Genomic DNA, 16,669 nt, shown 5'->3' with positions numbered 1-16,669 from the left:
GGCGTGACTGCCCGCCCGGCGCCCGGCTGGCCTGGATCATGTGATCCAGCGATTGGAGCCGCGGTGGCCGACTACCAGCTCCGGGTGCAGCGTTGTATGCCTGGATTATCTCCGTTTCACTCACTTCGGCTCCCGGGGGCTGTGGGTAACGTTTGATGCACACTTTCCGGGGCAGTAGCTCGAGGCCAAGTGTCCACCGATGCACGTTAGAAAGTGGCGGAACCAGGGTTAGGACACTTGCAGTCTTGTCCCAGAGCCCCAACTTGAGCCCGTGGGGGACCCCGGCATCGTCTGAGACACAGCTGGTGCACGCAGCACGAGTGTCGACTTAATCACTTGGGTGGGACCCGTTGGTGTTGGGGAATTAATGGATGAGGAAGTACGTTGGGATCTTCGAGCAGCCCGGGATGTGTGCCGGGAGGGGGGTGGCGGGGGCGTGCCGTGTGCCAGGGTTGGGCCTTTCAAGGAACCATTCATTTGATAGGCGATGGCGAGCACGGGGTTGCTGGAATTGAACGTAGGTCGGTTCCCTACGTGCCATGTCCTTTGAACAAGTATTCTATTCAGATTTTTACAAACCTCTTTGAGTGGTTCTCAACCTGTGGGTCGCGACCCCTTTGGCGGGGTCGAACGACCCTTTCACAGGGGTTGCCTAAGACCATCGGAAAACACATATATAATTACATATTGTTTTTGTGATGAATCACTATGCTTTAATTATGTCCAATTTGTAACAATGAAAATACATCCTGCATATCAGATTTTTACATGACGATTCATAACAGTAGCAAAATGACAGTTATGAAGTAGCAACGAAAATAATTTTATGGTCGGGGGGTCACCACAATATGAGGAACTGTATTAAAGGGTCGCGGCATTAGGAAGGTAGAACCACTGCTCTAGATGCTGTTTCCCTGGTGTATACAAGAACGTTGCTTGGGTTGAGAAAAACGGGCGAAATGTGCTGATTACTTTTCAGTGCCTCAAAGAGGTGCATTTATCTGGAAATGGCTTCCTGTATTCATGCCTTTCTTAAAAATTAAATCATTTTTTATTTTTTAATTAATTGCAGTTGACGTACAATATTATATTAGTTTAAGTGTACACCCCAGTGATTAGACATTATGTAACTGACTAAGCGATCATCCCGATGCATCGCATACCCATCTGAACATTTCTTAAATGTGGTTTTAAAACTGTTTCAAAGCAAAACCTAAGTAACTTCGTCATCTTAGTCCTGCCCGAAGTCCTTCTGAATTAAGGCTGAGTTAAACTCTGACTTTATTTGCTAACAGTGAAGGAAAAGATGGCTTAATCATTTTCAATTCAGCAGGCTTTTTATTTTTCGTGTTGACTTGAAGAATAAAGGGACTTGCTTCAAAATAATGGAAGGGGAAACGCTCCTCCCCCTTGTGAGACAAGGAGGGCCAGATGTTGGTAATTGTTGAAGCCGAGTGATGAGTGATGGAGTTGGGGGAATTTTATTATTCTCTCCGCTTTTTTATATACTTGATATTTTCCATAATGAGTTTTTTTAAAAATATATCTTTATTGATTTCAGAGAGGAAGAGAGAGAGAGAGAGAAACATGATGAGAGAATCATTGATCGGCTGCCTCCTGCACGCCCCCCACTGGGGATCAAGCCCGCAATCGGGCATGTGCCCTTGGCCGGAATCGAACCTGGGACCCTCAGTCCGCAGGCCCACGCTCTACCCACTGACCCAAACCGGCCAGGGCGATAATAAGTATTTTTTAAGTCTGTAGATCAAAATCTAGATTCTTAGTGCTATATGTGCAGTAACTTTCTCTAAAATTTAGACTATTTTTGCTTGGCGTTTTTATTATTAGTAGATTGCTCCTCTTTTGTTATTGAGGTGTTTACTTTGCTGATGAAATTAAAGTTTTAAATATAGAACTTGCACAATCAGTATGTAAGATGATTTACTCGAGTACCCTAAAATTCAAGGTCAGGAGAGCTAGGTAATTAGAGCAGTAGAAGTAGGTGGGAATTAGGGGTCTCACCAGTTCCGGGGTGCTTTGTAAAATAGGATGTTAAAAGTGATTCCACTAAGTGCTTCTGAGTAACCAATCAATTCACTTCCTTGCTGCTGTTTGACATTCTCACAGTGACCATCTTTCCACCGTAGAAAAGGACACAAATGGAGAAGTTCTGTGGGTGTGGTGTTATCCTTCCACGACAGCTACTTTAAGGAATCTGCTGCTGAGAAAATGCTGCCTTACAGATGAAAACAGACTCCTCCATCCCTTCGTCTTCGGTCAGTACAGAAGAACATGGTTTTATATCACAACAGTTGAAGTTCCAGATTCTTCAGTTTTGAAAAAGGTATGACTGCATAAAGGTAAAAAAACAAAACAAAAATATTTAAAGTGATGTAAGATTATTCCAGTAACTCTTTTTAGCTTTAGGTTTTATCATTCATAGTATGCTTTTGCAAAACATTAAATATGATTTTCTTTTTTTTTGTAATGTATTTTTATTGATTTCAGAGAAGAAGGGAGAGGGAGAGAGAGAGAGAGAAACATCAGTGATGAGAGGGAATCGTTGATTGGCTGCCTCCTGCACACCCCCTCTAGGGGATCTAGCCCCCATCCTGGGCATGTGCCATTGGCTGGAATCAAACCTGGGACCCTTCAGTCTGCAGGCTGACGCTCTATCTACTGAGCCAAACATATGATTTTCTTTGGGAATGTTCTTTCATGTTTCACTCTCATTCATCCTATAAATATTTGTTGGTGTGTATTATGTGACTGACTCTGTGGTTGATGTGGTGAAGCCTTGTTTGGGTTATACTCTGATGGAATAGAAATATGTAGAACAGCGGTTCTCAACCTGTGGGTCGCGACCCCTTTGGCGGTCAAACGACCCTTTCACAGGGGTCGCCTAAGACCATCCTGCATATCAGATATTTACATTACGGTTCATAACAGTAGCAACATTACAGTTATGAAGTAGCAACGAAAATAATTTTATGGTTGGGTCACAACATGAGGAACTTTATTTAAAGGGCCAGAAGGTTGAGAACCACTGATGTAGAAGTACTTTCAAAGTAATGCCTGATTAGAAGTGTTTTTTCCATCATTAAAAACTATTTTAGAGGATATAATTATCCTTGCCATAGTTAAGAAAATGTTTTTTTATTTGTTTGTGGCTGGTTAAGGCTATATTAACAATAGAAAGGATAATTAAGGAAACTCAAGTATTCAGTAGGTTTTTTGTTGTGTCATTTGACATGGACAGGATCAGTGTGACATGTTGAAAACCACTATGTGGTCCCTGTGAGCGTCCAAACAACCAGCAGGTTTTTTCAAAGAAAATAATATTGGGGAGAAGTGGCTGAGCTCCTGGCGTGTTCCTGAGTGGAGACTTTATCTTTTCAGGGATAATTTTACAGCCAATAACCAGATGTATGAAGCATGTCCAAGATACCAGTTTAAATTTAAGGAATTACATTTAAAATAACAGGAAGGCAACAACTTCGAAACTGGTAGAGGTTTAAGACATAATAGAAATTCATAATTAGAAAATGTAAATTTGCAAAAAAATAGTTTTCCACATGTTATAAAATCTTTGGTTTATGTTTATTAAGTTCTTGCTGTAAAGTCTTGATGTATTCTCAGGTAGACTTACTAAGTTTTACCCTGCAGACTGTCAAATTTTAACAACAGCGATTTCAAATTTATTTTTCAGATTTGAAATATAGCAAGATTTTGAAATTTTACCCTTCAAAATATGATTTTTAAAATGTATTTCTTAAATGCTTTGCTTTTGTAAAGTTCTAAATTTTGTCTCACTAATGAGAATAATAGGCATAATGATTATCAGAAATTTATATTTATAATAATAGAGGCATATAAATAAATGAAGCATATTATAATAGTGCCCTTTAGATTATATAGCAACTTTTGGGAATTAACTATTTCTGGAACGGTATAATTTTTACTGTAAGCATTTTACTGAGATATATTTTTGTTGTTTCCCATCCTTCTATTTCATTAATGAAAAATAGTTGCTAAATTGGTAGGTCTGTTGTAGTATTCCTAGTTCTGTTTTGATGATGTTAGGGGGTTTAAAATAAAAATTCACATTTTTGATATTTGAAATATTTTTGTTTTCAAAAAACACTGGCAAAGTATTACATTCTCATGTAGGAAATGCAATATATATTCTGTGTAACTTTTTATATGTGTGGATATACATATAAGAGTATAAAGAAGCAGTGAGGACTTGGTTACATTTTGGTCTTTTCCTTTTTATGCTGGTATATCTTGTACAAGAGGTTTGTTAAAATGTAGTGATAACAATTAATTCTATTAAAGTGTCTTTAAAAAGTGTACTTTTTTTGTTTCTTTTGGACAGGTGACTCATTTTTCTATTGTTCTGACCGCCAAAGATTTTAACCCAGAGAAATATGCCGCCTTCACTAGGATATTGTGTAGGTCTGTATGAAAACTGTGTTAAATACTAATATACAAAAATGAAGATCTTAGTATCACAGAGCAGATTTCTACACCGAGGAAGTCGATTTCCCCTTTGTCTCCCCAACTGAATCTTTACTGACCCTTTGAAGACTGTTTCATAAAGAGGAACTTGCTCTTTGGCTTCAATGATACTGCTCCTCTTATTTGGGAAAATGGTCGAGGGGAGGAGAATAAGTAGTTTGCACAACTGTTGTGGTGCCTGGGTGTTTTGAGTCACTTGCCATTTTTGGTCCGTTACTTCTATTCATTTCCAATCTAGAATTTTTCTAAACAGGACAGATAAATTAAGTGCTTTATGAAGTGGCAGGCTGCTTTATATGTGGCAAGGTCTGTGTGGGAATCATTTTGGGGAAAGTTAATGAGCATTTTGAATTATGCTAAAGCACAGGAAACATTTCTTAGCTGGAATAATGAGCTGAAAAACTGATTAATTGGTTAATTGTGATTCAAGTAGACTTCTTTAGTTTCATCCTAGTTGTTGAAAAAATTTATCTAAAATGCACCAATTTACTTTCTTGCCTTGGTAAGTATATCTAGCAGACTTTATTAAATCTTTCTTGTGTGTGAGGAATATTGGCTTTTTTCTGTAATGAAAACTTTTACAGCGTTTTAGCTTAGTTTTTTTAAAATATTGTTGACACTAGATAGACTTAGAAGTCTCGATGTTCTGTATTACTCAGCCCTCAGGCTCACACCCAGGGAATAGTTTGTGTTTGGTGTGAATGAGGGGACTTTTGTTTCTCCCACTATAGGCCTGATAAATGGTTTCCTTTTTGCCATTTTTATGTGCACACACACAACATAGCGTAAGAATACCTTCTCATAACCTAAGGGTTTCAGTTAGGTTGAATTTTGACAAAATGAAGTTTTACTGTTTTTGCAGCCAGCTATGCTGAGAAAGACTTCTTGTCCTAAGATAAATTCCAGGTGTATGGCTCACTGTGGAATATCAACAGTTGTCTGCTAATATGGTACAAAAAGAGATTATTATTGTTAGGAGAGACACTGTCCAGCAGCTGTGAACTAAAAACATTGTAAAGGTGTTTTTGAACAAACATTGGACTCCCATTTCATTTGATTGAGTCAGGGTTAGGTTACTTCACTGAATTCCAGGAAGCCCAGAGGGTTTCTCAGCTTCGGTGGTGCCATGGCATTGTCGCGTTCTGGGTTCTCTTCTGCTCCTGTGCAGGGAAATGAGGACTCAGAGCTATTGCCAGCCCCCTCCTCTGCTCCTGCCTCTTAGTGAACTCCCCTGCTTACCTTACATGTGTACACACCAGTGTACTCAGGTGCATGCATGCACACACACTCTCTCCCCATGAATGCATGTGTCTGCATTCACATGCACAGAGACAAACACTTTTAAAATACATTTTTTAATTTTTCAGTTATTGTTGATATGCAGTATATTAGTTTAGATGTGTACCAGAGTGATTAGGCATGTTTTTATAATGGTGAGGTTACCATGGACATGCTCCCGTGCCTGGTGAGAGAAGCAGGCAGGCATTCCTTCCACAGCATGCTGCTGAGGTGGCAGTAGAGGCCCAAATGGGGGTTCGGGGTTCATTCCCTCTATGGGATCCAGGTCAGTTGGCATGAACCTCTTCCTCTTCTGGTCCCTCCAGCTAATGGCTCTGGTAGAGAACCAGGCCTACTTACAGGCCGTTGTCTAAGCCAAGTATGACAGCTTGTGGCTCCATCGGAACATGGTCCCCTGGGCTGTGCTTTGTGTTTTTCCTATGAAATGGTTTTGGGGGATTCCTCCCTCTGTTAAGTCTCATGGCCCAGGGTTGTCATGTGGGAAGTCATCTTATCCTACCTTATGTTTCTCCTTTCCTGACTGTCTCTTGTTTCTATTTTATAATTGTAATGGTGTGGTTTTGGTTTTTGTGTATTTTGGGTGGTGATATAAGCACAGAGTTAAAAAATCAACTGTGCAGGAGGGTATACGGTGAAAACTAAGTCCCTTCCCGCTTCCCAGCCTCCAGTGCTACCTCCCGACCCCCACCCCCGAGGCAGCTCCTGGCCTGTTTTGTTTATATCCAACTGGAGACACTGTCTCCGTATGTAAGCATGTGGATGAGTTCATGGCTTGACTATATTTTACATATATGATAGCTTGCCATCGTCATTGTTCTGTACCTTTTTTTCTCATTTTGTACATTGAAAAAAATAGAAAAACACTGGTGACTGACAAAATTTGGTAAACAGTTAAAACTCTTTTTCATTATCTTAATGAAACGTAATCTACAATAAGTATCATTTCCAAGTGATCTAACTTAAACATTGGTTTTATTTTCCTCCCAATTTTCTATCCCAGCTGCTAAAAGGCCAAGTAGACCCAGCCCTGCTTTCTAAGCAAAATTTAGATTTTGTTACTCATCGGAAGAGATTTCCGGGGGAGGGATTGATTTCACATGCAAGCTATAAACGGAGCCAGTTTCCTGTCAGCATTTTCTGGAAGATTTAACTTGATGAATGTATCTAGTGTGCATTTATCACCAAAAACTTAAAGGAGTTCTGTTTCTTAATGATCTAAATATAGTTATCTCTGGGACTCTGATATTAAATACAGGTTTCACAACTAATTACTGCTTTCTCTGTGATCACTGCATAAACCTCCTTTCTTGTCAAAGGAAATTCAAGCAATAAAACAGTTGTTATGGCTAAGAACACCAGCTGTGAATGAATGTAAGACAGAGAAAGAGATAAGTGTACAATGTTCCTGAGAAGAATGAGGCCCCAGGCGGCCATGGTTCATTCTCCTGCCCTCGTGGACTGTAGCAGGCTTCCCCACATAGAGGGAGCAGCTGCAGAGAACTGTCCAAGGTCTCTCAGGTGGTGCTTTTTAATAAACACATCTTCAAATTAAATTTTAGAATTATCACTTGCCAGGAAAAGATTGGGCATTCAGCGTGTATAAGCAAGTAGGCTTCAACTCTTTAGAAAGTGCCCACGCCTAGTCTTGGTGCATTGCTCCATGTGGTTCGTGTGAAATAAAAGCATGATGGCTCTTTGTCCTTTCTTCCAGAATGTACCTGAAACACGGGAGCCCAGTTAAAATGATGGAGAGTTATATTGCAGTTCTCACCAAGGGGATATGCCAGAGTGAAGAAAACGGCTCTTTCCTTAGCAAGGACTTTGATGTCCGAAAGGCATACCTCGCAGGCTCCATCAAAGGTAAAAAGAAAACAAAAAGAAAACAGAAACCCATCCCAGATTAATTCATCCCGACAACAACAAAACCCCAAGCCAAGGACAGTCGCTCAGTAGCTCTGTTTTTCCATCTTTCCACATAGACTGTCTACATAACATGTATGTTCTCTACAGGACAGGACTTCAGCTTCTCCATTTCCTAATTTGATTAGAATTCTGTCACAGGAAAGCAGACTTTTGTGGTGTTCCTTTCCAAAAGATTCTGACTTTTATTGTTTTGCTTGAATTTGTTTTTTAATGTATATATATATTTTTTATTTTTAGAGAGAGAGGAAGGAAGAGAGAGAGAAACCTCCAGTGCTACCTCCCGACCCCCACCCCCGAGGCAGCTCCTGGCCTGTTTTGTTTATATCCAACTGGAGACACTGTCTCCGTATGTAAGCATGTGGATGAGTTCATGGCTTGACTATATTTTACATATATGATAGCTTGCCATCGTCATTGTTCTGTACCTTTTTTTCTCATTTTGTACATTGAAAAAAATAGAAAAACACTGGTGACTGACAAAATTTGGTAAACAGTTAAAACTCTTTTTCATTATCTTAATGAAACGTAATCTACAATAAGTATCATTTCCAAGTGATCTAACTTAAACATTGGTTTTATTTTCCTCCCAATTTTCTATCCCAGCTGCTAAAAGGCCAAGTAGACCCAGCCCTGCTTTCTAAGCAAAATTTAGATTTTGTTACTCATCGGAAGAGATTTCCGGGGGAGGGATTGATTTCACATGCAAGCTATAAATGGAGCCAGTTTCCTGTCAGCATTTTCTGGAAGATTTAACTTGATGAATGTATCTAGTGTGCATTTATCACCAAAAACTTAAAGGAGTTCTGTTTCTTAATGATCTAAATATAGTTATCTCTGGGACTCTGATATTAAATACAGGTTTCACAACTAATTACTGCTTTCTCTGTGATCACTGCATAAACCTCCTTTCTTGTCAAAGGAAATTCAAGCAATAAAACAGTTGTTATGGCTAAGAACACCAGCTGTGAATGAATGTAAGACAGAGAAAGAGATAAGTGTACAATGTTCCTGAGAAGAATGAGGCCCCAGGCGGCCATGGTTCATTCTCCTGCCCTCGTGGACTGTAGCAGGCTTCCCCACATCGAGGGAGCAGCTGCAGAGAACTGTCCAAGGTCTCTCAGGTGGTGCTTTTTAATAAACACATCTTCAAATTAAATTTTAGAATTATCACTTGCCAGGAAAAGATTGGGCATTCAGCGTGTATAAGCAAGTAGGCTTCAACTCTTTAGAAAGTGCCCACGCCTAGTCTTGGTGCATTGCTCCATGTGGTTCGTGTGAAATAAAAGCATGATGGCTCTTTGTCCTTTCTTCCAGAATGTACCTGAAACACGGGAGCCCAGTTAAAATGATGGAGAGTTATATTGCAGTTCTCACCAAGGGGATATGCCAGAGTGAAGAAAACGGCTCTTTCCTTAGCAAGGACTTTGATGTCCGAAAGGCATACCTCGCAGGCTCCATCAAAGGTAAAAAGAAAACAAAAAGAAAACAGAAACCCATCCCAGATTAATTCATCCCGACAACAACAAAACCCCAAGCCAAGGACAGTCGCTCAGTAGCTCTGTTTTTCCATCTTTCCACATAGACTGTCTACATAACATGTATGTTCTCTACAGGACAGGACTTCAGCTTCTCCATTTCCTAATTTGATTAGAATTCTGTCACAGGAAAGCAGACTTTTGTGGTGTTCCTTTCCAAAAGATTCTGACTTTTATTGTTTTGCTTGAATTTGTTTTTTAATGTATATATATATTTTTTATTTTTAGAGAGAGAGGAAGGAAGAGAGAGAGAAACATCTATGTGAGAGCAAAACATCAGTCGGCTGCCTCCTGCATGCCCCCTACTGGGGATCAAGCTTGTGACCCTTCCATACATGGGACGACACTCAACCGAGAACCACACTGGCCAGGGCAAGATTCTGACTTTTTTTTAAAATATGGAACACTTCTGCCCTAACCGGTTTGGCTCAGTGGATAGAGCATCGGCCTGCGGACTGAAAGGTCCCAGGTTCGATTCCGGTCAAGGGCATGTACCTTGATTGCGGGCACATCCCCAGTAGGAGGTGTGCAGGAGGCAACTGATCGATGTTTCTCTCTCATCGATGTTTCTGACTCTCTATCCCTCTCCCTTCCTCTCTGTAAAAAATCAATAAAATATATTTTAAAAATAAAATAAAATATGGAACGCTTCATGAATTTGCATGTCCTTGTGCAAGGGCCATGCTAATCTTCTCTGTATCGTTCCAATTTTAGTATATGTGCTGCCGAAGCGAGCACAGATTCTGACTAAAAATAGAATGTTCTTTCACCAGTAAGCTGCATTCCAGGGCTCCACTGACTTCCATAGTGCTCTCTCCTTAAATCAGAGCAGTTACCTCTTCCATCTGGACGCTCAAGCCTGGACCCAGGCTTCTCGCCCAGCTCCCTGCCTTTTTCTCCTACCTGGAACATCCAAAATGGCAGGGACAGTCCAGGACTAAAGCCACAGACTTCGGGGCTCTTAAGAAAGGGAGGAGAGGAGAACTCAGGGGCAATGCCAGCCTTTCCTCTCGTCCCCCCACAGCGCCTGCCTGTCTTCACTGCTAATGCCACTGTTCTGTATGGTTTCTAAGTATCCCTGTGGAGGTGCCAGGTGTCACCCGGTCAGCGAATATTTTTTAAAACTTGAGTTTTGCCCTGACTGGTGGTTCAGTGGTTAGAGCGTCAGCCCTGGAACCAAAGGGTCGAGAGTTCAGTTGCATGTCAAGGGCACATACCTGGGTTGTGGGTTTGCTTCCCACCCCCACCCAGTCAGGGAGCATGTGTGGGATGCAACAAATTGATGTGTCTCTCACACATTGCTGTTTCTCTTTCCTCTTACTCCCTTCCACTCTCTCTCTGTAAAGCAATGGAATAAAATGTCCTTAGGTGAGGATTGACAAAAACAAAAAAAGGAGTTTTTATGACAGTGCTGGTTCCCTTTATACCATTACTCCACTTTCTTGTGAGTGGCTTTATGTGTGTGTCCAGCATAGAGTCCCTGGGGGGACAGTTGTAGGCAGCTGTGACGCCCACCCTGGAGCAGATGTATGGATTGAAATGCCCATCCACCAGATAAGATACTTCTGTGCTTACAGCATTTATCGAAATTTATTCTCTGTGTTAAAAATAATTTTGAATTCATGTGATAAGAGTTCTTTCCAATCAAAACTTTATTTTCTTATGTAATATTTAATGTAGTAATGCTATAACTTCTTTTGTTTTAAGACATTGTATCTCAGTTTGGAATGGAAACAGTTATCTTACACACAGCACTGATGCTAAAGAAAAGAATTGTCGTCTATCACCCCAAAATAGAAGTTGTCCAGGAGTTTACCAGGTATTCCCTCTAATCATTAAACAGTGTAATGTTGTTGGTGGGTAGTTTAGGACACTTTGTGTTACTGTATGCTCTGTTCTGTTGCACATTTGGTAAAAATAGAATATGTTGGCTGGGGGTTGAAGTACCATTTTGGTCTAATGATCCAGTTTAGATTTATTTAGCAATTCAAGGTCACTGAATTTGGACAGATTCTTCTTTAATTTTAGAAATATGAATATTTTAGAGCAGGGAGTTTTCAAAATTTTCTTTGCCAGAGGGGAAATATTTTAGGCTTGTAGACCTTATGGTCTCTGCCCCAACTACTCAACTGTCATGGGTACCTACGTAAGTGAATGAGCATGGCTGTTTCAATAAAACTTTATGTGTAAAGACAGGAACTACCTGTGGGTCATAGTTTCCTAACCCCTGTTTAGTAAGTTGTTTTTCTGTTCAGTTTTACCACACTCTTCTCTTATTTTTATAATAAACTAGTGGCCTGGTACACGGATTCATGTTTGACTGGAATTAAGTATGAAATGAGAGACTTCAAAAAAATTTTTTGCACCCTGGCCCAGGTGGCTCAGTTAGTTGAGCGATATCCCATGTACCAAAAAGTCACTGGTTCAACGCCCAGTCAAGGGCACATTCCCAGGTTGTGAGCTAGATCCCCAGTAGGGGGTGTGCAGGAGGCAGCTGATTAATGTTTCTCTCTCACATTGATGTTTTTCTCTCCCTCCCTCCCTCCTCTCTTCTTCCCTCTCTCTTAAATCAATAAAAACATCTATCTATATAAAAGCCTAAGTGACCGTCCAACTGTTCTCCTGATAGCTATGACGTGCAGTGACCACCAGGGGCAGATGCTCCAACCAGTAGAGGAGGGAGCCTGATTCCTTGCTGAATTGGCTGTAGTTTAGGTTGCTGCTGGGGCACTGTCTACCCTGAATCTGCTTCATTCGCACCCCAGACCCATCGGGGGATGTCAGAGCCATGGTGCACAAATTTGTGCACCGGTGGGGTCCCTTGGCCTGGCCTGCATCCTCTCACAATCCAGGACCCCTCGGGGGATGTTAGAGAGCTGGTTTCAGCCCGATCCCTACAGACCGGGCTGAGGGACCCCACCAGTGCATGAATCCGTGCACCAGGCCTCTAGTATTTAATAAAAATAAGATTTTAAAAAATTTTTTAATTTTTTTTCTGTCAGAGCCCTCTTTAGATTGTACCCTCAGATCTGAGACTCCCTCTCCATGGCAGTCTACAGCATAGGATGTTTGGAGGAAAACCTTTGAAGCGTTTCTCTTTGCCAAGTTTCTTTTGAAACTCCACCTTGAGCTTTTTGTAGCTAAAAAGCAGAGTTTAAAACATTGCATTACTTTTGTTTAAAGCCTAGAGCTGTTGGCCCATTTAGGCCTGGTTCTCCCCTCTGTCTCTAATACCCAGTTCCTCCCCCAAAGAAGACGGAAGAGGGCAAGCTGAGTCTCTCAGGTGCAGGTCAGCAGCCATTTACATTCTCACTTTGATTCCCCAGAACCCTGCCTGCCCTGGTGTGGCATCGACAGGACTGGACCATACTTCACTCGTACGTGCACCTGGATGCTGATGAGCTGGAAGCCCTGCAGCTGTGCACAGGTAGGCCACAGGACCCAGAGCAGGGCTTGGCTTTAACTAGGATTTCTTGGTTCTTTGGTTTTTTGGGTTTTTGTGTGTGTGTGCATTCCTAAGAAGAGTACTGATCAGTTACTATTTCTTTGGCAAATGGAACCAATTTCCCCCCTTTAATTTAGAAAAAAATTGGGTAAAATACATGTAACACAAAATTTCTCATCTTAATCTTTTTTCTTTTTTTTTTTTTTTTACTTTTTAAAAATCCTTACTTGAGGATATGTTTATTGATTCCAGAGAGAGGGAATGGGCAGGGGTATGAGAGAGAAACATCATAGGAGAGGACATCGACCTCCTGCCTTCCACACGCACCTTGACTGGGAATCCCAAAACCTTTCATTGTACAGGATGATGCTCAACGAACTGAGCCACACTGACCAGGGCTCAATTTAATCAGTTTTAAGTGTGTAGTGCAGTGGCATTAAGTACATTCACATTGTTATGCAGCCATCATCAAAATATAACTTGTTTTTAATTTGTCAAGTCTTAAAGTTTCCTTATCAGTGATTTGATTTAGAGTATAATATGAGCCTTGTCATATTTTTTCCTTAAAGAAAATAATAAAATTATTTTTAAATGATGTTATTATATTTGTATGCCCGGCTGGTGTGGCTCACTCAGTTGGTTGAGTATCGTCCCAGGCACCAAGAGGTCACTGGTTCCATTCCCAGTCAGGGCACGTGCCCAGGTTGATGGCTTGATACCCAGTAGCGGGCATGCAGGAAGCAGCCAATTGATGTTGCTCTCTCATCAATGTTTCTTTCTTTTTTTTAAAAATATATTTTATTGATTTTTTACAGAGAGGACGGGAGAGGGATAGAGAGTTAGAAACATCAATGAGAGAGAAACATCGACCAGCTGCCTCCTGCACACCTCCTACTGGGGATGTGCCCGCAACCAAGGTACATGCCCTTGACCGGAATCGAACCCAGGACCCTTCAGTCCTCAGGCCGACGCTCTATCTACTGAGCCAAACCGGCTTGGCGCTCTCATCAATGTTTCTATCTCTTGTCCTCTCCCTTCCTCTCTTTCGAAAATCAATAAAACCATATTTTTAAAGAAATATGAAAAGTCTGGGAATTATCTTCACACCAATTCCAAAGGTCTGCTAATTCTAGAGTTGCCCTGATTCCTTTAGCACTTACTGTATCAGTTCTGAAATTGGTGAAAGATGATGATAAAACTGTTTCCACCCACTATCCCCTGAGAAACCTGGGTGTTTGGCTATGATATCTTGAAGACAAGGACCTACAGGGGGAACGCTGATCAAAAGCATCCTTGCTACTTTCTGCCTCGTCTGTCATTTTTGCCCCAAAAGCATTCTCCTTTGTTGACACTGAAGTCTGGCTTTGGAACATTTTGAGTTATGTGAGTTTTTTCAGGCAACTGACAATAACGTAGTCTTAATAAATGCCACAGGGCACAGCTAATGTGCCCTGAATAAGTAAAGCAGCGAAAAGAAGCAGCTGGTGAGCTTTTTAGACTCAATTCTCTTGATGTGTTCACAGTGTGATTTCTTCGTACTCCATTCTAACACAGGTTACGTTGCCGGATTTGCAGACTCGGAGGTGAGCAATAGATCAGACCTGTATGACGTGTTTGTGAATCTGGCAGACAGTGAGATTACCATTGCCCCACTTGCGAAAGGTTAGTGTTCTGTTCTGTTCTGTTGTTGATACAAGATGTAAGCCACGCAGTTGTATTTTTTTAGACTGATGCTCTAAAACCAGTATTTGAGAGCGTGCTTAACTGCTGGAGGGATTTTTGTGTGTCTAGAACACAGCATTTATTCTTATAGGCATAGCCATCTATCTATATATATAATCTCTATATATAAAAGCCTAAGCGACCATTCAACCAGTAGCTATGATGTGCACTGACCACCAGAGGCCAGATGCTCAACACATAGGTATGAAAACATGGAACAGATTGATGAATCTCAGAGGGTAGGGGGGAGGGGGGAAGAGATTAACCAAAGATCTTATATGCATATTAGAGGCCCGGTACACGGATTTGTGCACCGGTGGGGTCCCTCAGCCTGGCCTGCAGTGATTGGGCCGAAACCGGCAGTCCGACATCCCCTGAGGGCTCCTGGATTGGGAGAGGGCGCAGGCCAGGCCGAATCCGTGCACCAGGCCTCTAGTGTTAGTAATAATCCTTGATGCTTATGCTGCACAGTATATGTTAATAAGATAGTCTTCATCTGTTTCTCCACTTTATACTTAAACAAGGTATATTATCTATTGCTGTATAACAAATCCCTTCTAAACTTAGTGATTCAAAACAACAAATATTTATCTCACAGTTTTGGTGGGACGGGAATTCAGGACTGACTTAACTGGGAGGTTTTGGCACAAGGGCTCTCATGAGTTTTCAGTCAACATAGTGGCAGGGCTGCAGTTATCTGAAGGCTCAGCTGGGGCAAGAGGCTGCACTTCCCAGCTAACTCACGTGGCTGTTGGCAGGAGCCCTTGCACGTGGGCCTCTCCATAGGGCAGCTTGGGTGTTCTCATGACCTGACAGCTGGCTTCCCAAGAGAAGAGAGGAGACCACAGTGCCCTTATGACCTCGTCTCAGAGAAGTCACACATCACTTCCTCCATATTCTATTTGTAGAAGCAAAGCCATTAAGTCGAGTCCCACTAAGGGAGAGGAAACAGGCCGCACCTCCTGAAGGAAACATTATTAAAGAACTTGGGGACATCTGTCACTGCAAAAGGGTTGGCTGTGATCCTCTGTGGAAAATCTGTGCGAAGGATGTCTCAGTAAGCCCAGGAAGTGAAAGGATTCTTGGAGCTACGATCAAGAAAGGGTGTTCTAGTGTCATCTCTGGAAGCGAAATTGTCCCAGATTATAGCTGTGTAAAATGGTAAAGGTTGAGTTAACTGTGCATGTACCCAGGCACTTCTGAGGTGCTGGTTATAGGTGGGAATTCCTGGGGCAGCTTTTCTGTTGTCATTTATGTATCTTTCTCCTGAAAGTAGGAATAGCTGAGTGCTGGCTGATGAGGGACTTTGTTAGAACTAGAACTACTTTCTTTCATTTGTTTTAAAATTGCAAACATAATGCATGCTCATGGTCAAAAATTTTAAATATAAAATCATCTTTAGGCAATACTACCTTCAAGCAAAAGTGATAGAAAACTAGCTGTGGCCGGGCCACTTAAATTGCTGACAGGGTGGCCATCTCCTTGCTGCCATATGTTGCTCTGAGTCTGTAAAATGGGCTCATCCTGGTCAGCACCATTCACGTTTGTCCCTTGGGTGACAAGCAAATTTGTTTCTCTCCTTGCTGCAGAGAGTAGCGCTGCTTCTAAGTAATGCAACGGAGGTGGTTTTCTTCGCTCCGTTCTGAGGGCCTTGCCACACTGAATGTTCAGGGCTTCCGCGGGACTGTCAGGAAGCGCTGCTTTCACAATATTCCTGCCAGAAAGATAAACGTGAATTCCTAACTGTAAAGACCTGGACAGGAAAGTCAGGCTCTTGGCAACTTATGTGTAGTCAGAAGCTTTCATTAGGTGCTGTCTAGAGAAAAATAAAAACCTTTTTCAGGGCCAGCACCGGTTTGGCTCAGAGGATAGAGCGTCAGCCTGCGAACTGAAAGGTCCCAGGTTCGATTCCGGTCAAGGGCATGTACCTTGGTTGCGGGCACATCCCCAGTAGGACATGTGCAGGAGGCAGCCGATCGATGTTTCTAACTCTCTATCCCTCTCCCTTCCTCTCTGTGAAAATTCAATAAAATATATATATTTTTTTAAAAAACCTTTATCAGGTAGGTATGAAGGAGAAATTTGGTTGGGTATTAGTGTGTTTTTATTGTGGACACAAAGTATATAAATCATGATTATGCCTTTTACCACCCAGCATGTGTTTAGCAAGAAGAAGGAAATGGGGGGGGATGGGGGAGTTTGTCAGTTGCTTTTATTTTTTTTA

General features: G+C 41.6%; 1 protein-coding gene across 3 annotated transcripts in view; it reads left to right on the top strand.

Annotated features, from left to right (window-relative positions):
- Positions 1-356: 356 nt before the first annotated feature.
- Positions 357-16,669, top strand: part of FAM45A (family with sequence similarity 45, member A) — a 21,388-nt gene continuing 5,075 nt past the window's right edge. The window contains exons 1-7 of one of the 3 annotated variants that reach the window (XM_014550600.1): positions 357-379; positions 2,128-2,344; positions 4,379-4,458; positions 7,532-7,680; positions 10,986-11,097; positions 12,605-12,705; positions 14,278-14,385. In XM_014550600.1, the coding sequence (XP_014406086.1) occupies positions 372-379; positions 2,128-2,344; positions 4,379-4,458; positions 7,532-7,680; positions 10,986-11,097; positions 12,605-12,705; positions 14,278-14,385 (775 nt within the window). In that variant the 5' untranslated portion in view covers positions 357-371. Of the gene's footprint in view, positions 380-2,127; positions 2,345-4,378; positions 4,459-7,531; positions 7,681-8,983; positions 9,207-10,985; positions 11,098-12,604; positions 12,706-14,277; positions 14,386-16,669 lie in introns of those variants that run through there. The other 2 variants (XM_014550602.1, XM_014550601.1) reach the window with 2 other exon arrangements.

This window comes from Myotis brandtii, unplaced genomic scaffold (genome assembly GCF_000412655.1).
Source record: "Myotis brandtii unplaced genomic scaffold, ASM41265v1 scaffold604, whole genome shotgun sequence".
Taxonomy (NCBI): domain Eukaryota; kingdom Metazoa; phylum Chordata; class Mammalia; order Chiroptera; family Vespertilionidae; genus Myotis; species Myotis brandtii.
The sequence above is the reverse complement of the archived record's forward strand: the minus strand, read 5'-3'. Positions and strand labels throughout refer to the sequence as shown.